Source organism: Apteryx mantelli, chromosome 1 (genome assembly GCF_036417845.1).
Source record: "Apteryx mantelli isolate bAptMan1 chromosome 1, bAptMan1.hap1, whole genome shotgun sequence".
Lineage (NCBI taxonomy): Eukaryota > Metazoa > Chordata > Aves > Apterygiformes > Apterygidae > Apteryx > Apteryx mantelli.
In genome coordinates, this window is record NC_089978.1 from 205,441,364 (window position 1) to 205,465,516 (window position 24,153).

The following is a 24,153-nucleotide window of genomic DNA, read 5'->3' on the forward strand; positions in this document are numbered from 1 at the left end:
CAGGGTGTTTATACTTTTTCAGATCTCTGACATGAAAACTGAGGGGCCAAGCCCAGATCCCTGCAAGATCTTGCTAAAAACACCACAGTAAATGAAGATTCTTCATTTCCAAATTCCTTTTATAATATCATGAAGTATCAAGCAAATGGATATAAAACTAGTAAAACAGTTCACTTCAGCAGTACCACAAACACCAGTGGTTGTACTTTCTGAGACTTCTCTTTTGCTCCTTCCCATTTTCACGCTACTGGGTTCATGGTGTGATAATGTCCTATACAGTTCAGTTACTAGGACTCCATGAAACATCCCAAACTTTTAACCCACTTAAGAAACCCTTTAAGTTGCAGAATATATTTCATACAACAGAAGGCTGCTCCTTACAGCCCAACCAGTCAGTCTGAGAAGTTAGGAGGTCTGTAAGCTATGTCTACTTGAGACAATTATTCATCTGTCTGTGTGGAATGAGAGTTGTCTAACGAGTCATGCACTGATGAACATAAAGAGGAAAAGAATGTTGGAGCACAAATAATGCTGCGCTGCTTGGCACCGAGCCTGGCTTTTATGGGTTTCTGTAAATTAACAGTCACATTTCTGGGTGAGGTTTTAATCTTTCCATGTACTATTGATAGAAGGTGATTTATTTTCTTTTTTTTCCTTACCTGAAAAAGGTAATATTCAGGGCAGCAATCTACACATATACATGTGCTGGTAGGAACAAAAAGAGCCCTGCATACCTAGAGGAAGGAAAGGTCTTTTATTTGGTGAGCTACATTTTCAATAAAGTTTGGTGTTGTAATAAAGCTGATGCAGTAAGTGAATCCAGAAAGCTGATGGTCTTTATATGGTTCTTTCACTGTGTAAAGTTAAACAAGGAAATATGGCTTATGGCTCTGAGCATTATAGCATGGAAAAACACTAAAAAGTCATGCCAAAATCTGAAAGCTTGGACAGTGCTACACAGGAACAAAGGATCAAAAACACAGTGTAAAACATTTTGAAACAGAAACTGAATGCTTACACAAAGCCATCTTAATTTTAACTTATCAGCAGATTCTGGGCAGAATCCTTTGCTTTGCTTCTGAGGGGAGAAGGTTAGTTTTTAGGTCTTAATGCAGCTGTTGGATGCTGGTGGTCATTCCTTTTTTCACCCATCAGACAGTTAAGTTGGGAGCAAAAGTTGGTTAGCAAATACTACAGAAATGCAGCTCTGTGAAGATCACAGGGTTCAAGAAATCCATTTTGTCACAGGGATGCCTTGAGCTACTATTTTTTACTCACTGTAGGTGTTTCTCTGAGTCACGCTAATGACACAGTCTCTTTGGTTTCAGCGGATCTTTCGTTTTCACTGGTCTCAGGCTGGCAGAGCTGATGGTCCACCTATTCTCATGCTGCTGCTATTGGATAAAAACCAAAACCAGGCCTGGGACCTGAAGGTGCAGCACTTCTTGTTCCTAGCTGAAGGTGTGAACTACCAGGCCAGCATCAGACCAGCCATGCCTGCTTTCCTTGTCTCCTCATGCCTTGTCTGTGCCTGATTACAAAGTAGTTCAGTCTCAAGAGGAAGGTCAAATATTTCTGGACCCAGCATATCCTACAGTCTGCCAGCTGGGGCATTTTTCTGCATTGGAGAGGAAGGGAAGTTAATCCTCCCCACACAGGCTGGGTAGGGCCTAGAACCCACTCACCCACCTCCTAGTCAAATATTCCGATTTTGGTATCGGGAAATGTTGGTTCCACTTTTTGGATTTATCTGGGGAGCGGGCAGCAATCTGCTTCAGACTGTATCATTCTAGTCCAGTGATAATGGCCAGATGTCCTCAGTAACTCGTTGAGATATAGCTATCCAAGGGTCTACAGGGTTAATCAGTGAAGATCAGAGACACAAGGACAGAGGAGGCACTCACAACCTTTCCCCATGGAAGCATCCCTGCTTTTGCTCCTCAAATCTTCTTAAAGAATCCCAGAAAAGGAGCTGCAGATGGAACGGACCTTTCCCTCATTATCACTTTCTAAATAAAGAAAACCTTTCTTGTTATTTTTTTTTCCATTTTTGAACAAAATTGTAGCATGGCCAAACAGTCTTAGCCATAGCCTGTTTCTATTCCTATTAATGCAGCTTCACTGTCTCCTTTTCATAGCATTTTTGTCAACACTCGCTGATGAGTTACTGTCTCATTGTGTAAGCCTTGCCTACCCTCCAGGAGCTGAACTCTCAGCTGCTTTGACCCAAATTGTTACTGCATCTGAATTCTAGCCTGAACATCAAAGATCTTTATGATACAGTCACATAGGCACAAAATGGTTCACTGGTCTTACGCTAGATCATAATTTCACATGAAATTTTCCCTGTTTGTGAAACATATCTTTCATTTAACTGACAAGAAAATACCTCAAGGGAAAGTTGGATTTCTTTGAGTCTACAGATCATGTGTTGCTCATGTGCAGCAAGTTCACTCTTCCTGGACTGAAGCTGCGCAGATTTCTGTCCCCAAAGTGAAGTTTGTCAAGGCGGGAAGGAGGACTTTCTCAGGGTCTGGTCCTAAACTGAAGGCTGAAGATCCATCTCACACCTCACCTGCTCCTCTGCCAAACATAAGGGAAGTTTCCTTGTACTTTCTGTTTATTAATATTGAGCACAAAACAGTGTCTGTATAAAACAAAAGTGTACCAAATAGGGTCTTCCTTGAGCAGACAGCTGTCTCGGTGGAGAGAGTGAAGTAGCAGAAAACCCCACAGGACAACCCTTACTTTGGTAATGGGAGACACCGAGTCAGTGCAGGGATGAAGGTGGCAGTCTCAGGAGTGGTCTGTTGGCTGCACAGTGAGATCAGTTTGCCTCAGGCAGTCATCACAGGGCAGTTGAATTTGCCATTGCTGGGTTCACAGGTTTGCCAGGGCGCAGCTGAGGCCCACACATGAGATGGAGTAGAGGGTCTGCAGCCATCACAGGAGCATCACAGCTTTCTGCTCCGCTTCTCCACACCGGGAAAAACAGCTGCAGCTCTGAGCTCTGCCCATCCCGCCAGTCCTACGTGCAGGAGGAGGAGGCGGGGGTCAGAATAACTGAATTTGTTGCCTCTTCAGCAAACATGCTCGGAGGAATTAACCACAGAACTTGCAGGGCAGTGACTAAAAGCACGTTGAACTGATAGTGTAAAACCCAACTGGGCTCGGCACAGGCCAAATGATAAAAAAATTAGTTTTCACAATGTGAACAGCTTTTCTGAAACTCTGAAAGCTGTCAAAAATGTAAATTAATGGCAATGTATTCTTTCTGCCAAACCTTTATATTACAACTTTCCTTCAGCTGCACTGGGGAGCCGGTGACTCACCAAGTTGCATGATTCAGCCCGGCAACTCTAATTTCAGTGCCCTTTCCCTTCCACAGTTCGTATGTACGGTGATTGCCATCCTCCTGCATTATTTCTACATGAGCACCTTTGCGTGGATGTTTGTGGAGCAGCTCCACATCTACCGAATGCTGACCGAAGTGAGGAACATCAACTTTGGGCACATGCGGTTCTACTACGTCGTTGGCTGGGGCATTCCCGCCATTATAACAGGTACCAAAAGTCAACAGAGACCCTTCACCAACCCCCGGACAGCTTTGTTTGCTTTCCCTGCCGTCTTCACTAGCCAGATTCAGGAAAGTTACCCTGTCCAAGACAGCTGTGCATGTGTTCAGGTGCTGCTGGCACTGAAATGCTTTCCTGAATGAGGGCAACACCAAATGATGAATACCAGAAGTCAGCCTGAATTTGGCAGATCTGTGCACCAAATATCCATTGTCCCAGTTAAAGTGATACTGAGGGTTTTACAATAACATAAACATAATTGAACGCAGATTAAAACAGGACTTGTTGACATTGCTTGGGAATAACATTTTTATGGTAATGACTTTGCTTGCAGCCTTCAGAAATTTTCCTCCCCTGTGTTGGTAGCTGCAGGGCATAGACGCGCCGTCTCGTGGGGAGCTAGGTGCAGCGGCTTCAGAAGCGACGTTACCCACTGGGCATTCCTGCCCTTCTCTGGACATCCCCATTGCCCACCCTCTACCAGCAGTAACTGGTCCCTGAAGGGGATTTCAGCAGTTCTGCTTTTCTTGGCTTGAAAACAAACTTGGAATATTTGAGCAGCCTTTTACTTCATTACAGATACAAAGGCAATAACTTCCAGTCTAGGAAAAATAATGAAAAGCTGGAGGCAGTAATCTTTTAAACTCTTCCAGTATGATGCACAGGAGCACACCTATCTCCGCCTTCACCGTGCCTGTTTTTGCAGCCAGACATTTCAAGTGCTACCTTAAGCACATGGTGCTGCATTAATTCAGGCAGACAGCAACTTGGGAAGTGTGCTTCACAGAACAGTTGGAGTGGGGTTTTTCGGTTCAACTATTTCAGGATATATCTTGCCATATGGGAAATCAAATAGCAGTCAGACAGTTAACTTGTACACAATTATTACTTTTATTTTTGCAGATAACAAAATCCTGTCAGTAATGACAGAATTTTAGCTGTCTCTCAGATCAAATAGCTATCACTCATGTACACTTGGAAAAATATTACAGAGCAAGTCATACTTTTACAAATATATGTTGTTTTTTTTCCATGTGAGTTAAAAAGTATAATGCACAAGCGTAGCATAAGGATAGTACAGGTATCCTTTGTGGAGAACTGTTAACTTTTTCCATTTCACCTTGTGCATAAATAATTTCTGCTTTTATCAATTTATACAGGATACAGGGGCAGGTACAGCCTAGAAGGCTCTACCACTCTGGACATATTCCTGATATTTTAAATAGAAATTATCTTTGAACTTCTAGAATATTTCAAACCTGTGTAACTTATATCAATACACACAAGACTACTGCAATACATTCAAGAACATTGAAATACCATCAAAGAATTGATATCATAATTTCTGTTAGAAATGAAGAATAATCATTAAATAGCAGTAAACAACAAACGATTTTTATTTCAGAGCACATAACCCTTCAGAAGAACTTTGTCAGAAAGATATTCTGTTTCATGTTTAAAGTATTTCTCTCTTGAATTTTAAATGAATTGAGACTTTCTCAAGAGCAGTGTTATGCAATCTAAATTTTATAAGCTACATCATTTTTCCATTTTTCTATATAGATATTGTTCTCTGTAATATGGAACTATTTTACACTATTACAACTATGCATATATGAAGAATTATGGTTCCGGGTTGTCTGCTGTCATTTAAGCTATGAATCTACTGAATTTACAATTCACTTAAATAAAAAAAAAAATCAGATCCCTATTATTGAGGAAGTCAGAAGATTTTGCTGAATGAAGGATAAAGTGAAATAAGCCATTAGTTTGCCCTTCCAATTTTAGAAATCAGCTGAAGAGAAGATTATTTCATCATAAGTAAAATAGCAGAGTATGGGATTTCTTGCCTCTGGATAACTTTGTTACCATATGTATTTTAAGTAAGCTTCTTCTATAAATTTTAAACTTTAATATCAAAAGAGTAGGAAGGTTCTAACCTCATAACATGCATCTTAAATACAGCTTCTTTTAAACTTCTTTATGACAGATGCATTGTTTATGTTTCCAAATAGTAGAAAAGTCTAGGTATGGGAAGGGATTTTAGTCTTGGACATCCAAAGGACATTTTTTCTAATTTAAAGGATAAATATCCAGCCCAGTTCATTTCTGTTATAGCTATCCTGAAGAAGTGAAGCTACAGCAGCAGTAGATGTGCCCAATTGTATTTCTTTTTTTGTTATTTTCCATGCTCAAAACCACGTTCATTTCAGCCTGGGGCATAGTGATCCTAAGGGGGATGGGACCAGACTACTTACTAAAGGAAACCTTGAGTTTTAGGGAGGAAAAAAGCCTTAACAAAATGTTTACATAGGCAACACTCCAACAAGGAAGAAGCACATTTAATCACACAATAAAAAAGCAAGTTGCCATGATGAAATGTAGGCTGGAAGTTGGGAGAAGGCTTATACATAATCATCCAAAGAGTGAGGGTTTGGGATATTCCCCATGGGGAGAAATAGTGGAAATTTTTAAATTTATTTTAAGCTGGCTCATTTTAAGATGGAGTCTGATCCATCTAGGAAGGGGATTTTATGACTTCCTTGCCTCAGGAGCAACAGGCTGGATTTGGCACCCGGCAGGACCCCTCCTGTTCGGAGCATCTTTGTGAAAACATGCTACCTGGTTGCTATGTGTACGCAGGGATTGCTTTGCCATGGAGACAGCAGTGCTCCTGTTAAAACAGGTTCTTACTTAGCCCACTCTTTCTTCTAAAATCAGTAGCCCCCAGACAATAGCATTTTCTGAATCTGCAGATTTTCTGCGAACAATAAGCAAGGTGATGAGTCAGAGGAATGGCGAGGCCGGGGAGCAGCCCCGAGTTACGCACAGCTTCAGAGCCTGCGGGAGCTCGGAGGGGTGAAATGTGCTTGGCACACTCCTCGGGTGGATGCTGGTTCCCACAGGCCACTCGGCTCAGCCGTCAAATCCACCCATTCCTGGAAACATCAGTGCTCTGAGCATGTGTTACGTGGCAGCACTCAACTCGCGCTGCCCGGGATGATGAGGGTGCAGCAGTTAACTGATGTGCCAAAATGATTCTTTATATTAAATTGCACTGGCTCAATTCTGCCTTTGGGTAAAGTGCCATTTTGCATATTCTTGTCTGCAGTAAAATTTGAGCCACATACCTGAAGACTGCAATTTGCTCCATTTGTTTAATGGAGAATTTTAGGGTAGGATTTTGAGGGTGAAAAAATGTTGCTGTCTGCCAATTAAGCTTAGAGCCAGATGTTTGGTCAAATTGTAGTTTAAGTCCCACTAATAGGGAAATCAAGTCCTGGGAAACAGACTGTGTCTATAGAATTACATCTGTATAAAATACTTTATGGTCCCTTAATCATTTATGGCTAATTCTTTCTGGATGGTAACCGCTAAAGGCGGTGATGAAAAGGCCAATAGGAGCCAGAGAGAGAGAGCAATCCTATCTCATTCCACACTTTGGAGAAAACAGATCCAATATCCACTACTTTGCCAAAGAGCCAGTTTAGTTTTCACAGGGTGTAGGCCTGTACCAGATGTGAATATTGGCTGGGGGCCAAACTTTATACAAACGGAGTGAAATGTAGTTACCTCTCCTTTTTTCAGTGTCTTTTCATCAAATCATGCAGGCTTCAATTCAAAAAAGTGTTTATTAATACACATGAATTCTCATGGAGGAGAACGGCACTGCCGTGAACCTTGGATGCCTGCTTGAGTCAGGACATGCACTCACTGCTGTAGGTGCCTCCTGACACCTAAACAACGTGCTGCAGCCATTTACCGTATGTCATTGGCCATAGGCCTCATAGGTTCCCATTCTGCATCTTCAAAAAGGAAGAACTCTGCAGTATTTTGCGGATCCAAGGCAGCAATCCCAGTCCATTTCCATATGGACAAGGTTTAGGTCACAAAATCAGCATTCCAGGTAGAGGTTCAGAGACTCCCATGGAAATGTCCAAGCTTCAAAAACTAAAACAATAAAAGGTATGTTCTTAACTCAGTTGCCTTGGGGACATTAGCACGCTTCATTTAAAATAGTAGTGAAAGCAAGGTGAGGTAGAGACTTCCCTGGGTTAGCGTCTTGAACTGAATTTCAGGCTTTCAGCTGTACTTGAACTCAAGCAGTTAACTTACATTAGTTCCCAGGTTCCTTTGTCTCTGTTGTTGTTTTAATGACAGTAAGCTCACAGCAGTTAAGAATGCACCTTTTTTGTAATGCAGACATCTCTTCAGCTATGATTCATGTCATTCTGCTGCATAAGCTTATTGAAATTCCTCAGCATGTCACTCACCCTAAAGGCTTGATCACTCCCTATGAATCTGACTATAGAATTGTGTTGAAGCACAAATAACTTGGGACATAGATTTATTATAGTTTTCTGTAGATAAATGTTGTAGGCAAAATTCATAGTGTCATTTAATATGGAATGACCAAAGTAAAGGTTTTGATTTACCAAAATTTTATTTCAATATTTGCCTTGATTTTTATTTTCTAGACTGTCCTATTGATGACATTTTACCATTATCATTTTTGTTTGTCAAACAGTGATTTCAAAACATTATTACTGTACCTAATTATATAGAAGGTCTCGCCAGCACCTTTGTGATGTCCTTTTTCTCCATTTTGTGACTCAGGACTTGCTGTTGGTCTGGACCCACAAGGCTATGGGAACCCTGATTTCTGCTGGTTGTCTGTTCATGACACTCTTATCTGGAGTTTTGCTGGGCCCATCGTAATTGTTGTAGTTGTAAGTATGGTGGAGTTGGCATCCTGGTCTGCCTCTGCCTTACTACCTTTCTTTTTTTGTTTTGTTAATCAGCAGGTGCAATCTGAAGCAACTGTATTCTTTACGTCCACAAAATGAGCCATGACAAGTCACTAGGGCCAGACTTTATTCATCCAGAAGTTCTGAAGGAATGTTAAATAATTCTAATTTCAGGAATTGTAAAGAATTGGCTGGTGTTTAACTTCTCACTTAAAACTTCTTTCGGTAACAGAAGACCAGAAGATATATATCTATTGAGTGACCATACCTTGAATGTCGAGTGCAGTTCTGGTCCCCTCATCTCCAAAAGCATGAAGCAGAGCTGGAGAAGGTGTAGAGAGGTGTCACAAGAGTTACCAGAGACACAGAACAGCCCCCATTGATGACCTAACTGTTCAGTGTCCTTTCCAACGCAAGTAGTGGAAGGAAGTGGCAGGTTCAAAACAAACAGGAACTACCTCGTCATTCAGCATGGAGTTCAGTTCTGAAATTTCCTGAAGCAGGACATTGGCAGTGGTAAAACTCTGTGTGGTTTCAAAAAGTGGCTGGACCAGCTCACAGCATAAGTATTCACCATAGATGACTAAGTACAAACACACCCAGTGTATCCTAGCTCTGGAAATCAGTGGAGGCTGGAGGAGCATCCTGAGGAATTATGGCTATATGCTTTCTCTGTTCTTATATTATATTCCTCTTTGGCCCCAGCCGAAACAAGATGCTGGGCTAAGTGGAATCTGCTCTGGTCGAGGACAACCATTCCCGAGTTCTTATGTTTCACTCAAGCCTCTTGTCATAGGGCAGTCTTACTGGGTTTCAGCGGGATGGAGTCCCAGGACGTTCTTGACTAATGTTGGCTTGAAACGAGGTGAATTTTAGAACTTGAAGAGACATGTAAATTGAAGGAAAAATATTCTTGGCACTACAACCCTTTTTAGGATAAAAATTCCATTGTCAATGAAAACTGAGCTCTAACAAATTTGCAGAAAAAAAATCCATGCTGTTATTTCAATTTCTCTTTCAGATAAACACTGTCATCTTTATACTAGCAATGAAAGCATCATGCAGACGAAGGCAACATTCGTTTGAGAAAAATGGAGTCATGTAAGTTTGGAGCCAGGATTCAAAAACCTGTAGAAGAAGTTCTGGGCACGAATAATAAAGGGACAGATTGCCTTAAGGCAACCGTTAGGGTGGGGAACAAATAAGGTATTTGGAGAGGGAGCCGGTCCACATTGGTAGAGGAAATGGGAGGCATTTTACCATCATCTGTTCCTGGGGTCCTCTTGGAAGCTCTGATAAATGTCCAGCATGGTGCTTGGTACTGCGGATGAGACAGGAGAAGAGAAGAAAGATTTAAAGGACTGGTTGTTCTGTGTGGTGTCATTGCAGTCCTTCTAGATCTTTTATTGTATACCCTACTACAAAATAGGTTCACCTCAGGCCATGGCAATTTCAAGGTAGATGTAATTCTGGAAAAGGCTCTCCTCGTGGTAGCCCTTGGCTCAGAAGGTTGTCCCCTCATGAATGCAGAAATTACGGGATTTGTTTTGACAATGACTTTCTGTGTTTGCTCTTCTGAAGACCAGCGTCCGTCCCCTGTTCTGCTCCACATGGGATGAGCAGAAAGCCCCACAAGCTGCAACTTGCCACATTTCCTAGCTATTATGGCAGCCTGTCCCCATTAGCTTGTATTTTGCCCAAAGCTTAATTTACCTGTGAACTAAAATGTGATTAGCTAGTGGCGAGACAGGCCTTTTTTTTTTTAATAAGTAGCTATATGAGATTTTAAAAGATTTCCTCTAGCTATTTATTCAACACTGGCTGTCGGGTCACTTTTTTAAGTTTCGTTTTTAAACCTCCCTAAACAAATGGACTATAATTGCTACTTAATGGCAGTGATTTTACTCAAAATCTACATTTTGTAGAAATAACCTTTTACCAGTAGAACTGCTTCTGTGACCATCTTTTTAAAGTGTCTGTGGAAATAACGTTTTTAAGCAAACAGGCATTCCCCTGAGTGCTCTCCATCCAAGACCCTGGGCTGCAGTGTTGTGAAAGAATGTGAAAATGAACTTGACAAACAGCAGCAAGACAGACTTGACTGTTTACTCCCCACATCTCTTCCTCACAGTCAATAAGGCTGAACAGTAGAGCTTGGCTACCAGCCTCATTTGTCTGAAAAAAATCTTAGAAACAGGCTTGAAAAGAAATCACCTTTTTTTTAACCTGAATGTTCTAAGGCATTGAGTAGTGTAATGGGAACTGGGGGCTAGTGAACAGTGTATTAATTTTCCCAAAGAGCCTTGCCAAGTGTCTAGGCATTAGGCACTCACTAGGCATTAGGCAAACACTGCCTTTATTTTCCCTAAGGGCCTTTGCAGGTGTCTAATCGCTAGGCACTCTCCCAGCCACGTCTGCGTGCTGTGCAGTTCATGTGCACTTGAGGAGGAAAGGGAACCTGAAACATTACTTGGCACCTCCAGTGTTGGGAAGCCATGCTATTTTATTTATTCTTCTGTCATGATGCAAATGACTGTATGTATTTGCTTGACAGGTCTGTGCTGCGAACGGCCTTCATCCTGTTGCTGCTCATCAGCGCCACGTGGCTGCTGGGGCTGATGGCGGTGAACAGTGATGTCATGACGTTTCACTATCTCTTTGCTATTTTCAGCTGCCTACAGGTAAGTTAGACAGCATTTCCCCCCTGCTGCTGCAGATCTGTAGCACAGACGGCCGAGCTGCCTGCTTCTTGTTAAAGGCCGCCCTTGGCAAATGCAGTACTGAGCCCAAACCTCCTGCCTGCCAGAACAGGACTAACTTAAGAAGAACAGAGATGTTAAGTGCAATTTTCACTCACTTTTCTCAAAGAGAGGGTTCTTTTCACCAAAACAAAAGAGTTTTCATAATAACCTTGAGTAAATGGATCTCTCTGTTTTAATCTTTCTAAGATAGATGCTTGAACACTGTGACCTGTGACAGATAAATAACAGTAGGCAATTATACCTCTACCTTTCCGAAGCAGAGTCTTTGTTGCTGTCTTCTGCATGCTCAGTGTTAACAGTTGCTCTGTTGCTACCACAAAATAAGAGACTGCGTTTCATTTCACCCAGAGTGGAGAGTTCAGGGCTTTCACAAATTAATTTACTGTTTAAGGAAATGAGTCAAACATGTTTCTCAAATAGATTTGTTTGCTCTAGGAAGTCTTACTGGATTGACTGTCCTAGTGTGCATGCTTGCTAATTAATGATGCAGAATATAGTTACTTGTAGGAGATGTGGCAAGGAAGTCATGAAGCTTGGTGTTGGTCACTACTTAAATGTGACCAAGAATGGCAGTAACCATCATGGCAGGTGCCTGTAATATTAAAACAACAGCTACCAGGAGGACAGTCCTGTCAGTCACAGTAGAGCAACCACAAATTGCAGCAAAAGAGAAAAAGAAGTCTCCTTGCTCTCCTCCAGAGATGGTTCCCCAGCGTGCCTTGAAAGCACATCAGATAGGCCAACCTGGAGCAAGGTTATTTTGCCACTGCAGCTGGTCTGCTGTGAAATAAATGCATCCACTCAGACTGTAAATCCAGGCTTCCACAAGCCTAGAATAAAGTTAAATTAATCATAAATGTGATGAGAGGGAGGAAAGTCAGCAGCTGGAATTCTCCAAACTTACCCAGAGAGACACAGTGGTATGTGGTGTTTCATGTCATTGCCTTCTTTGAACTTGTATGTTTAAAGAGACATTTATGTGAATTTTATTAATGACTAATCCCAGAGAGCTAATGTCAGCTAAAATTGCATTTGATTGAATGTTTAGAAAGTAAGCTTGAAGTTTAAAGTTACTCTAAGTCAATTGCTTTGGCTGAAATCATGAAATGCATGCATCTTGTGATGTTGGTACAGCTGCAACTTCATGAGTGATTGGCTTCTATATGCTATATCTGCAACCAAAATTGATAACAGTTTGCAGCTGCATGAATTCCCTCAGAGCAAATACATCTGAATGCATACACGTGCATCCCACACACACACAGCCCCAAGAAAACTGTGAATGTTTGTTCCTGGCAGGCCAGTAACTGCCCAGCTGGATGAATTTCAGTGTTCCCACCAGGAGATATTGCTGGATCAAGGAACATATGGGGCAAAAGCTGGGATATCTCTGCCCTTTGCACCAGTACAGGCTGGGGCCTGTTGGAAAGCAGCTCTGCAGAGGACCTTGGAGTCCTAGTGGACAACAAGTTGACCGTGAGGCAGCAATGTGCCCTTGTGGCCAAGAAGGCCAGTGGTATCCTGGGCTGCATTAGGAAGAGCATTGCCAGCAGGTCGAGGGAGGTGATTCTCACCCTCTATTCAACCCTGGTGAGGCCACATCTGGAGTACAGTGTCCAGTTCTGGGCTCCCCAATACAAGAGAGGCATGGAGCTACTGGAGCAAGTCCAGCGAAGGGCTACTAAGATGATTAAAGGACTGAAACATCTCTCTTATGAGGAAAGGCTGGGAGAGCTGGGCCTGTTTAGCCTGGAGAAGAGAAAACTGAGGGGGGATCTTAGCAACTTGTACAAGTATCTGAAGGGAGGGTGTCAAGAGGATGGAGCCACCCTTTTCAGTGGTGCCCAGTGAGAGGATGAGAGGCAACGGGCACAAACTGAAACACAGGAAATTCCATCTGAACCTGAGGAAAAACTTCTTTACTGTGAGGGTGACAGAGCCCTGGAAGAGGTTACGCAGAGAGATTGTGGAGTCTCCTTCCTTGGAGATATTCAAAACCCGTCTGGATGCGATCCTGTGCAACGTGCTCTAGGTGACCCTGCTTGAGCAGGGGGGTTGGACTAGATGATCTCCCGAGGTGCCTTCCAACCTCAACCATTCTGTGATTCTGTGAAAGTCTCCCCACTGATCATGTCTCATAAGGTTTTCCAGACTTCACTCAGCAATAATATTAAGAATACCTACCACAGAAGTTCCCCATTTCTAGAGGTTTTCACTAAAGGCTATGATATTTTTGATGTGTTCCTCATGATTTTGTTTAACCATGAGTGTATAAACTCTAAAATCTTAATACAATTACAAACCTGAAACTCCCTGAAATATCTTTGAGTGGGGCACTGAAGTTCCCTTTGCATATTTTGAGAAGAATGTTCCTTCCCCAACTGCTAGTGAGGCCGACATCTACTCTGAACTTTGCTATCTAAATCCTGGAAGAATATAGCATTGTATGTATTTTCCAAGGCCCTTTATGTGCATTTAAAACTTGGAAATAAATTACGAAGAAGTGCTGGGAGATGAATCAATGCCAATTCAGTCAAAGACAGAATATAGTTATTGCTATTGTGGTCACAATCGCTATTGAAATCATGGACTATGGACTGGAATTCAGAGGTTGTTTCAGAAAGGCTGTTCTCTAAGATCTGTTTGCATTTCCAGTTTGGTAGTAGTGAATCATTTTGATTTATTCTTCCTCTCTCTAAAATGATCCAGGGGCTGTTCATTTTCATCTTCCACTGCGTGTTTAACAAAGAAGTCAGGAAGCACTTGAAGAATACTTTAACTGGAAAGAAACCTCTTCCAGATGATTCTACTGCAACAAGAGCTACATTATTAACGGTAAGAAAAAAAAAAAGAAAAAAAATCTTGCATTAGAAGAAGAGTTATCTAAAATACACTTATAGGTGGCTTGTCCATGATTAAATGAATTTTCTGATTGATTACAGTGTCTTGTACAAAGATTACCGGTGGTGTCTCTCAAAAGTTTTGATTACTGTTTTAATTGAAACTTTTGAGAAGAAGAAATCATTTTTCCCTCAGAATCAAAAACCACTTGGTTCATTCAAGACTTTTAATACATTCATGAGTAATGTGGACTTTTAGTAGGAGCTCATTTTTTATTCTTGCAAATTTCAAAGAAAGCTACACAAAAGTGTAGGTATGTGTGGTGTTCTAAACTACTTAGTTACCTGCAATTTTCTGATTAGTTTATAGTCATGTTGACTTATATAATGGACAGTTTGAAACTTGTAAACAGAAATAGCCGGTTACCCCTCCAGTTATATTGCAATCTATGTGACTACATTTACACTAGGAAACTAAAGAGGACCAAATCATAGACTTGAGTCCTGGCCCGCAGTCATGCATAGTGTTTAACTGTTAGTGTACTCCCTGACATGGTTTTAGCTGTGCCACCTAGCAGTTTCCCAGTCCGTGTATAGGCATGGCTGGGGGAAGGGAAGGAACGGCCAGAGCCGAGAACTGTTCACAAATAAGCAGCATGGATAAAGCCACCCTGTTTTGGGAGGAAAGAGAGTTCAGCCATATGGACTTGAGCTTTGCCATCCATTGCCTTTCACTCTCAGGGCAGAGACTAGGCCCTTGCCCATTACCAAAACAGACATGGCCTAAATCTATTTTTTAATAGAGAAAAGTATGTGTGTATGTGTATATGTATATATATAATCACTCAAGTACGTAAGCTCATAAACAAAAACATCCCTAAATATCATTCTTATATATATAGGGGCTCAGACATCCCCCATCTAGGGCTTATGTAAAGGTTTGTTTTAGGTTATTATGTAGCAAGCTTCCTATTCTTATACCTACCAAAGATCATACTTCTGTTCATCATACTTTTCCCTGCAGTCCTGGGAGGCAGGTTTTATCCGATGGGATATCTGCCCTCTGTCCAAATCAAACTACTCTGCCAAATGGAGAGGGCTTTGTCTGGGCAGATCAGAAGTGCAACTGCACGTCAAGTTGCTTAAAACAATGCCTCTTATCATTCATTATCGCTCTTTTTCTTCCTCAGCGATCTCTGAACTGTAACAACACATACATAGAGGAGCCAAATATGTATCGCACAACTATTGGGGAATCCACTGTCTCCCTAGAAAGCACCGTCAGGTCAGCCAAGAGCCACAATAGCTACCTTGCTTATATTCTCAGGTAATCAGGTGGCAGGTGCATGGCTTTCAGGTGCTTGCCTTTCCCTTTTCATTGCTCTTGTGAAAAGAAAAATCAAAACAAATGTTTTGGTTCAAATGCTACTTGTTTTATGTCTTAACAGTTCTGTTTCATGTGACTGTCATTTTCTATGGTGCATTTTCTTTTGCATGCATCTTTGGTGCATGCAACTATGACAGCTTTGCATCCCTGCAACACTGCACTGTCCAAACAGTGCAGTGGTTAATGTAATTATTATCCTAACTATTTGGGCCATGCTGCTTGCCTATTATAATGTTACATTCAGCTGTGCCTCAAGGGGTGGAATTTAGCTCATTAACTTTAGGCTGTTTCGGAGTGTGATTCATGCGATCGAAGGTAGACAGCTACATGAGGATAAGCTATGTCTTGCTGTAAAAGTGACTACACTGACAATAAAGGAAGCACAGGTTGGCTAGCTCACACTGTAGCTGTATGCATTTGACCAGATGAATCCCATCTGTATGTCTGCCTTGTTAAGAACACTACATTAAGCAAAAAAGTCCTTGCTTTTATTCCCTAAGGGATGAGGCTGCTCATAAGCTCAGTGGATCCTCAAGTCAAGCAAGGGCTGGTCAGACTGAAGCAGATTCCTCCATTTTTCATAGGAATCCATCAAAATCCAATGGTAAGATTTTTTTAAAAAAATGCTCTGACCCACTTGCGTACCTTTTCCTTCTCAGCACTTTTTTTTCAAAGGCTTCTGTAGTAGTAGAAATAGCTAGTCTGTCTTGCTGTGCCTCATTCTCAATTTAAATAATGCTTTTGGCATAACGAGATACACAGTGGTTGCCTTACTAGGGAATCCTGGAGTGAAAATATCAAGTATCTGCTTCTTGTGATGGTTCAATTTTAATTTGCAGCTGTCACAGCTGTTGACAGTTTCTGGCGTCCGTGTTCTTTCTCACAAATTATGCTATTTCTCTTGATTTTTCATTGGAGATCTTTTAATGTTTGAGACCTTGAGGCAATATATTCTTTTACTGCTATGCATTTTGTACAACAAAATGAGAAGTGTCTCTTGGCCGATTTCCTTTCATTTGGGGTCTTGATGTTAAATTTTGTTGCCTTGTAGGAGTTTTTAAGAGTGCATTTACAGATTTTTGTTGTCTCTAGGTACCTTGGTTTGCATGTGTGTTGTGTTGATTGAGATCCCGTGGAGTTACATATTGAGTAGTGAAAAAAAAAGTCCCTATTCTGTTCTGGACCCCCAGGTGGATTAAAGGTCCTATTAGCTAAGCAGAGCCCCTGCCCTTCCCAAAATCACTTAGGTGGATGCCACAGTCCTTGTGGGTTAGTCTTATGTACACTCATGGGTGTAAGTGCTCACACCTGGCATGTCCTGAACCAGAGGCCTGCCTTTTCCTTTTCCATGTGCCCTCATCAAATAGATTGGTCTGACTCCTTTCCACACTCCGATCTTAGTATTTCCCCTTCCTGCATTTGCAGAGCATGATTCAGACTCCGACAGCGAACTGTCGCTTGATGAACACAGCAGCTCTTATGCCTCCTCCCATTCATCAGACAGTGAGGAAGACGGGATCGAGCCGGAGAAAAAGTGGAACACTTCCAAAAATAATGAACATGGCCCACTCCACAGCACTCCCAAAGGTACTCCTGGTGCAAGGGGAGAGCACTGGGTTTATTCCCTTCTATAAAATGACTTTAGAGGTGATGGAACAAATTTACCAGAGTAGCATACAATGATGACAGCTTTGCATGCCTACTGCTGTACCTAGCTACTGCAAAGAGATCCTTGTTCTCTCCACCTTAGAGGGTCTTTCTGCCTCCCAAGGGTTTTTCCCCAGGGTGAATGAGTGCAAGAATGAAGGATGCATAAGCAAACCTGCAACAGTGACTTACCATGCTGAGGCAGGCAGCAGTCAGTGTGCTTTGCTGAGGGGTCCCTGCAGCACTCAGAAATGGCACTGCTCAGCCAGCACAATCGCACAAGAGGGGAGAGGAAGAGAAGGAAGGGACAGGATAGTTTGAGGGCAGGAGGAAGAAACACCTGCCTCTCCTCATATGCAATACAGGCATGGAGGTTTAGTGGGGTCAGGGGAGGTCATGGACCTATAGGGTTCAATATCACAGACAACCAGTATCAACACTGTGCAGCAGGGTACAGGCTCTTCTAAGCACAGTTCATCTTATCCTGGAGGTAGGTCAGCTTAGCAGAATACACGTCTAAAAACTGGAGACATGAATCTATCCTCCCGCCCTGAGAGACTAATCCAGTCAGTGTGTTTGGCTCTTGAGGGCTCCTGCTGGCCACCTCCTCTTTGACCTTCTGTAATTTTGGTGTGAGAGGCAGTTCAAGCTTCAGCCAGCCTAGCATTATTCTCACCCCAATTTCCTCTGACTTGTGTGCAATCAGCCTGAGCTTTAAATGGTTTTGACAGGTCCATTCTTTAGTGCAACTGCTGGGGGGCTCTGGGCAAATGAAAAGTGATGGTTCTGCCAGCAAGCCTTCAAACCCCAGCTTGCTGTGATAGGCATTACTATTTCAGTATTTCTGCCACCTTGGGACCCTTTGGTTCAGGTCAGTACGTCTGACATGGGAACACCGTTCCTGGTCTCAGTGGTTTCTGGTAGTCTTGTGCCGGCACGGCAGCATCCAGGCTGTGTGCTGGTGCTCTGCACAAACACAGCATGAGGTACCTCCTTTTCCTCACATGCCGTCACCCCTCAGAAGCACTGTCCCCAGGGAGCCTGTGGGATCACCAGCCCTGGACACCTGTGAGAGCAGTTTCGGCTCACACCGCTCAGTAATGGTACCAGTGAACCTGCTTCAAGCAGGCGCCATTCACCCTGCCACCCTGCAGCTGTATTTTGTGGCCATCATCACACCCCTAGAGCAGTGCAGCCCATTTGCGGTCCCTGTGCTCACACTCAGTTTCATCCACTCAAATTCCTACAGCAAGGATCATCTAAAGCGTTGCTCTGGTTTGACACACACCTCTTCCCCAGCTGCAGAGGATCAGACTAGCTGGGCAGTGGCTGAGGAAACCTATCAAACAGTAGTTTTCTAGCTAGTGTTTTTTTGCATTGCAGTTGATACCCTTCCCAATCATGTGAAACCCTATTGGCCCACAGAGTGCATAACAGCCAGCGATGAAGAGGACCCCAGCGGGAAACAGAAACTCAAAGTTGAGACCAAGGTCAATGTAGAGCTTCACAGGGAAAACCAAGTGAACCACAGCAACGAAGTGCCTCAGGACAAAGAGAATGAAGGGCAGCAGAAGGAGAACAGGCCTCTGTCCCACCAGAATAACCAGCAGCCAGAGCAGAGGAAAGGTAACACGGCCAGGCCATTGCACTCGGGAGAAATACATGAATTGAGAACAGAGGGAGGCCGGCTGCAAGTTGCATGGTAGTTGCTCTGGGAGTCTTTCCATAGCACCACAGCCTGCACATGTACAGGGGTGCTTCAGCTCTCAGGCTCTGCTGGAGATGGATCATATAGCACATTTGAGACCCAGCTCTGCACTGGGCTCCCCTGGCGGAGTGGGCATCGTCTCAGTGAGTCCAACTAAGGGATGTGTGGCCAAAAGCAGAATAGGGGGGCTTTGCTGTGTTCCCCTGAGCCTAATTGCTTCTCGACTAACTCACTGCCAAACTGGGAGACTGGGGGTTTTAAATGAGCATATAGTAGCTCTGTCAGGGAAGAACATTCTCCAGATGGACTCCAGCCTGTATAACCACATAAGCCCATGGGAAGCTAGTAGGTACTGGGGCTGGCAAGATCTAATCCATTTAGTTTAAATTAAGGTGACTAACTAAAAGTGATTAAGAAACAAAAATGTCACTTTTTGGATGTGTACAGTCTGATAAATGAAAATACTGTTATATTTCAAAATTCTCATTATTCCTCCCTTTTCTGTAACAGGTATCTTAAAAAATAAAGTCACATACCCTCCCCCACTGATGGATAAGAATATGAAGAATCGACTGCGGGAAAAGCTATCGGATTACAATCAGACGACGATATCCTCCAGGACTACTTCCCTGGGGACAAATGATGGGGTCCGCTCTCCCTCAGACTCAGGGGTGACAGTAAAAAATCCTCGGAGGGAGCAGTCTCGAGATCAGCTCAATGGCATGGCCATGAACGTCCACGTGGGAACAGGACACGCTGAGACCTCAGACTCGGAGTAAGTACCACATAGGGATACCCTGACAGACCTCCCGTAGTTCTGGCTTCTCCCTCTGCTTTCCATCCCCAGACTCCCACATGTGCAAGGATTTCAGCTGGTGACTAGATTAGAGCCCTTCACCAGTGACTGTGCTGATTTGCTCTTCTATGCAGTGTCCCCAGCCACAGTATTGCACAGATTAGAAGGCCAAAATCAAGTATCACAGGCAAGGTGCCTTAATACACACCTGTCACTGGTCAGCCTGGCATGCTCTGAATTGGCAAACTGAGTGTTATTGGCATGCCATGGACAAGAGCAGCATGTGCTCTTCTGTGTTTGACACAAATTGCCAGCATCACCATCCATGTGTGTGGCCAAGAGCCCCCGTCAGCAATGACGCAACTGGGGCTCTGCCCTGTCCCCTTTGCGTGGTACCTGCAGTGCTTGGCCTGGTGGCACCGGTAACGGTGACCTGGGCTCAAGCTGAGGTGGGGAGACTGAGGAGCAGCTCCCACAGCGAAGCTGATCACCCTCTCCAGCCCTCCCTGCTGAGGTCCTAGCTGCATTTTTCCCCTCCCATTTGCACCCCTGCCTCCCTTACCCAAGGCCCCACCAAGTCAAGGACTTCACCATCACCTTCCCCAGCCCTCCTTGGCAACACACATCGAGCTTTTTCTGCCCTCTCCTGCTGCCAGGCACCCAGGACCTCGTGGTAGTGCCCACCAGCACTCGGGGGCCATGTGTGCCCTCAGGGAGCCCTGCTCCAGGTCCCCTCTGGTCCCTGCTCTTAGCTCCCAACCCATTGACCTTCACCCCTTTGGACCCTGGGAACATTTGTTTTTCCCTCAGTCTCTTTCTCACTTTTTGCAGCAGGGAGCATATTTAGGGCTGTTAGGAACCCATTGCTAATGGGGTACAAGTAGTTACAGCATGGTAGATGGCAGTTGCCCAAGAAGGAGGATAAGATCAGGGCAAACACATAGCAGTACATCTTGATACTCGTCCAGTCTCTGATTTCCTTAGCCAGAAGAACATACAGGCTCCTCCAAAGCAGCCCGGTGTACTGTGGGGCAAAAGAGCCGGCTGGGGCAGCATGGGGTGGGCATCCAGTTGGGCAGAGAAAGAGCATTGCTGGGGCAGGAGATGCAAAAGCCACTGAGAAAAGTGCCATGTCAAGCTCCTGACCCTAAAATTACCAGGTGTACAATTCCCACCTCCTGCATGGTGAGTGGTGTGCACATTTACCATTATAAACTAAATGAAACATTAACAAAATGCTGAGGAAGCTTTCAGGCAAAGGATATTCTGAGAAACCTCATTACTCTTCGTGATTCTTACATTTAAAATGAGGACAAGAGCCTCAAAAGTCTTTATGTAAAATCTGCCTAAATATTTTATGTACATAGCCTTCCTTTTATTAACACAAATAATTCTTTCTCCAGCCCAATAGAAAATTTCTCACCTGACTCTTAACTCTGACATTGTCTCACTATGCTTTAGGCACCCCTTTTGTCCTTGGGTGCACAGACCATTCCCACCTCCCTATAAAATTCATTTTTGGGTTGCTGGAAATTGGTTGTTAAAATATTTCCTGGTTAGCAAGAAAACACAGATGTCTTTAACAAGCAATAACTGCTTGTTGCTACCAGGTAATATATTCATTACTAGAAAAGAACTAGCACCTTGCTGTACTAAACAACTGCTTAATTCTCTGCACCTTTCATGTTTAGCAAAACTTTGCTGTTCAACAGCAGAATGCATGAATCTGTCAGAAATACCAGGTTTCTAACAGCTTGTACGACTTGTGTGTGAGCTTCATGTCTTCACCTAAGTGCTAGCCAGTTACAAACACGCATAGACTTTCTTCTAAATAGTGCATCTCTTTTGTGCTACCTGTGAGTACTTCTCCCAGCTGATCTTGCCCAAAGGGGCAGCATCTCCCTTGCAAGCATTTGATTAGCAAGGCATGCTAACTTCACAGAGCATGAGACCTTACTAAAAAGTATTAGGTAGTTTGGGGTGGAGTTGTTTGCCTGTGTCTGTTTAACCCTAAGCCTGCATGATTACTTCTTCCCATGAACAGAGGCAGTAATGAAACTTCAATTTGAACCATCAGGAAACTGTGATCGCTATTGAGTTCTGGACTACTTGCCATGGTGTCACTTGCTGGGTACCTCGGATTTCGTAGGACTTGCTGCGTAGTGAGGAGGACGAGGGTGGGATTGATTCCTGCATGGTTTCATGTTATGGCAGACTCCTGACTGCTCGCAACGGAGACACCGTGCCTGGATGCGTGTGCGATAAGGCTACTCCGTAATGCACTCAGCAGGATGCGAACCTGTGCCAAAACATGCGGAAATGGTAGCAGGGCTGCACTGTGAGGGACAAATAGCTGTTTGCGGTGCGGACAAGAACTATGCTGCAGGGGTTGCTTATCTACTAAGGAGAAGCGTGGAAAAACACATTATCACAGTGGAACTACGTTAAGTCAATTCATCAGCCTTAAGACAAGCACCAGGAGATGTCTCTTGTGAAGTCTTGTCCCATTACAGTGTGAACCATTCAGCTTGCTGGACTCCAGGGAGAAATATCCCGACAAGTGTCCTTTAGTTGCTATGCCAGCATCTCTATCCACCCCTTTATGGACATGTCGTCTTAAAAAAAAGTCCTTTATATATATATAAAAAGTGTAGATACTTTTATATATTTTGTATGGTGATGCTAAAGAAAAAGTTCCTTTGTATATTTTACATTTATACTGATCTTAATTTGATAACAGGAAAATGATTAAAAGAGCTTTTGATATTTTTTATATGAACATTGCACAATTTTACTTGAATTTGGCGTTTGATAAAGTAACTGAAGTTTGCATGGAACCCACCTTAAGATGCAATGCAGTTCTCAAAGTAATACAGTAAAGATTACATCTAAATCCATGAATATAATTTTAAAGTTATGTTGCCAGATTTTGAAACACTTTAAGGACACAGTATGTTTTTTTCATAACCTCTTCTAAAACCAACAAAAAATGTTTTGTTTCTTCATTTCATGATGTTTTGGCCTTTTCTCTCAAGTGCACTGAAATGTTCAGAAACTGAACTTCAGAACTAAAAATAAGTCATATCTTAGTCTAAGATTTCAACGCAATCCTTGTACAGAAGAAGCCAAATCAGTGTTTCCCTTACCAAAACCAACAAAACAAGTGGTGTAGTTGTATAGTAGGTTTCTCGGACTTTGTCGGTCTGGCTAAGCAGCAAACCAGCCCATGGTGTGTCCCAAGAAGATGTCCTCCTCCCCTCTCCCCCTTCGGACAAGTTCTGTGTGAGGCTAAGTTTTACTTTTTCACTGCTTTGCTTTTAATTTTTTTCCTACTGGAGTGAGCATATCAGTAATCAAAGCAGAAATGTGTGTCTTTGAGATGCTGGGGTTTCATTTCCCAGCTCTTTGGCAAAGCCCTGCCCCTCCTGGTGTTTCAGAAGCACACAGAAGGGTCGCAATGTCATGGTTCCCACCAAATACGCTGGCTTCACAAGCATAGGAAAATTAAACCTGTTGTTTCCACCAACTTCACTTTTCTGCAGTGTTTACAAGAAAAGGAAGAACAGATGTGAAAAACATTTGCCTTCACGGTGAATGTGTGGGGCAGAGCTTCTGCTAGTGGTTCCCTTTGGTGGGAATATACTGCTCAAAGTGAGTCCTCAGGGCACTATTGGTGCCCGTGTTGGTGACGTTAAGGGTTTTCTGGGCTAGGCATTCCTCATAGCAGCTGTTTTGGAAAAATATTACCTTTTCTTTGTATGAATGTGTATGTGAAAGGGAACTAACAGAAAATCAGGCTAAATAAAATGCAAGAATTTAGCAAAAAAATGAAATAAAGTGTACAGTAACCTTGGCTTTGTTATATTCCTATGCATTTTTAAATGTACTTAGGAGGCCACTGGAAGGGGAGGGAGGAAGAAGGATAGTGTTCCTTTAAAAATTTTGCAACATAGTGTGTGAAATTTTCTGATTAAAAAAAGTTTTGAATGTTTAAGTGTCTGACACTTGGCTGTGTGCTCAGACATTGTGTAAAACCCATGGTAGTTGTTTTTACATCTGTGTATGTATATTTTGTCCCAGTGAGATGTAGGTAGTTTTTATTTTGATCAGAATTGTCGCAGTAAATGAGGGTCAGTTGTATTAATGACAAAAAATAAAACCTATTTTTATGACTTTTTAAAAGCTTTATGGCAGATTAGACACTGGAGGGGGGTTTTTTGTTTGTTTTTTTAACAAATGTATATTTATTAATGTGCAGAACACTGGAATTGCAGCACAGATGAAAGGAGAATTTACAATAAATTAAGATTTTGAATTTGTATCCCTGCTCTGGCAGTTTATTTCCAGCGGAGTGCTGGCGCTGAGGTTGTGGAGGGTCAAGCACCTTTCCCAGGGTTCAGGACGCTGCCAGTAGGAGCGATATGCCAGATCACAGAAAAAGGAAGTGGGTAAGACACTCATGCACGCGCACACACACACACACACACACGCACACGCACACTTCCCTCCAACCACCCGCCCGTTGCACACCGGGCACATGACCGCCGGCTGGGGGGCTGCTGAGCTCTTAGGAAATCATGGAGGGCATTTTGCTGGCGTGGGAAAGCCCAGTGCACGTCCCGCCCTGGGATCTCGCCGGCCCTGCCGGCCCCTTTGGCTCAGCGGTGGTGAAACCGCTCTGGCTTGTCGC

The 24,153-nt window shown here is 43.1% G+C and overlaps 1 protein-coding gene across 1 annotated transcript in view; it reads left to right on the forward strand.

Annotated features, from left to right (window-relative positions):
* CELSR1 (cadherin EGF LAG seven-pass G-type receptor 1) overlaps nucleotides 1-23,782 on the forward strand; it is a 183,415-nt gene extending 159,633 nt beyond the window's left edge. Inside the window, exons 25-35 of the mRNA XM_067315932.1 lie at nucleotides 3,389-3,563; nucleotides 8,193-8,305; nucleotides 9,345-9,424; nucleotides 10,878-11,004; nucleotides 13,795-13,920; nucleotides 15,116-15,252; nucleotides 15,813-15,916; nucleotides 16,738-16,899; nucleotides 18,343-18,585; nucleotides 19,178-19,442; nucleotides 21,508-23,782. Coding sequence (XP_067172033.1) covers nucleotides 3,389-3,563; nucleotides 8,193-8,305; nucleotides 9,345-9,424; nucleotides 10,878-11,004; nucleotides 13,795-13,920; nucleotides 15,116-15,252; nucleotides 15,813-15,916; nucleotides 16,738-16,899; nucleotides 18,343-18,585; nucleotides 19,178-19,442; nucleotides 21,508-21,532 — 1,557 coding nt within the window. The 3' untranslated portion in view covers nucleotides 21,533-23,782. The remainder of the gene's footprint in view (nucleotides 1-3,388; nucleotides 3,564-8,192; nucleotides 8,306-9,344; nucleotides 9,425-10,877; nucleotides 11,005-13,794; nucleotides 13,921-15,115; nucleotides 15,253-15,812; nucleotides 15,917-16,737; nucleotides 16,900-18,342; nucleotides 18,586-19,177; nucleotides 19,443-21,507) is intronic.
* Nucleotides 23,783-24,153: the final 371 nt, after the last annotated feature.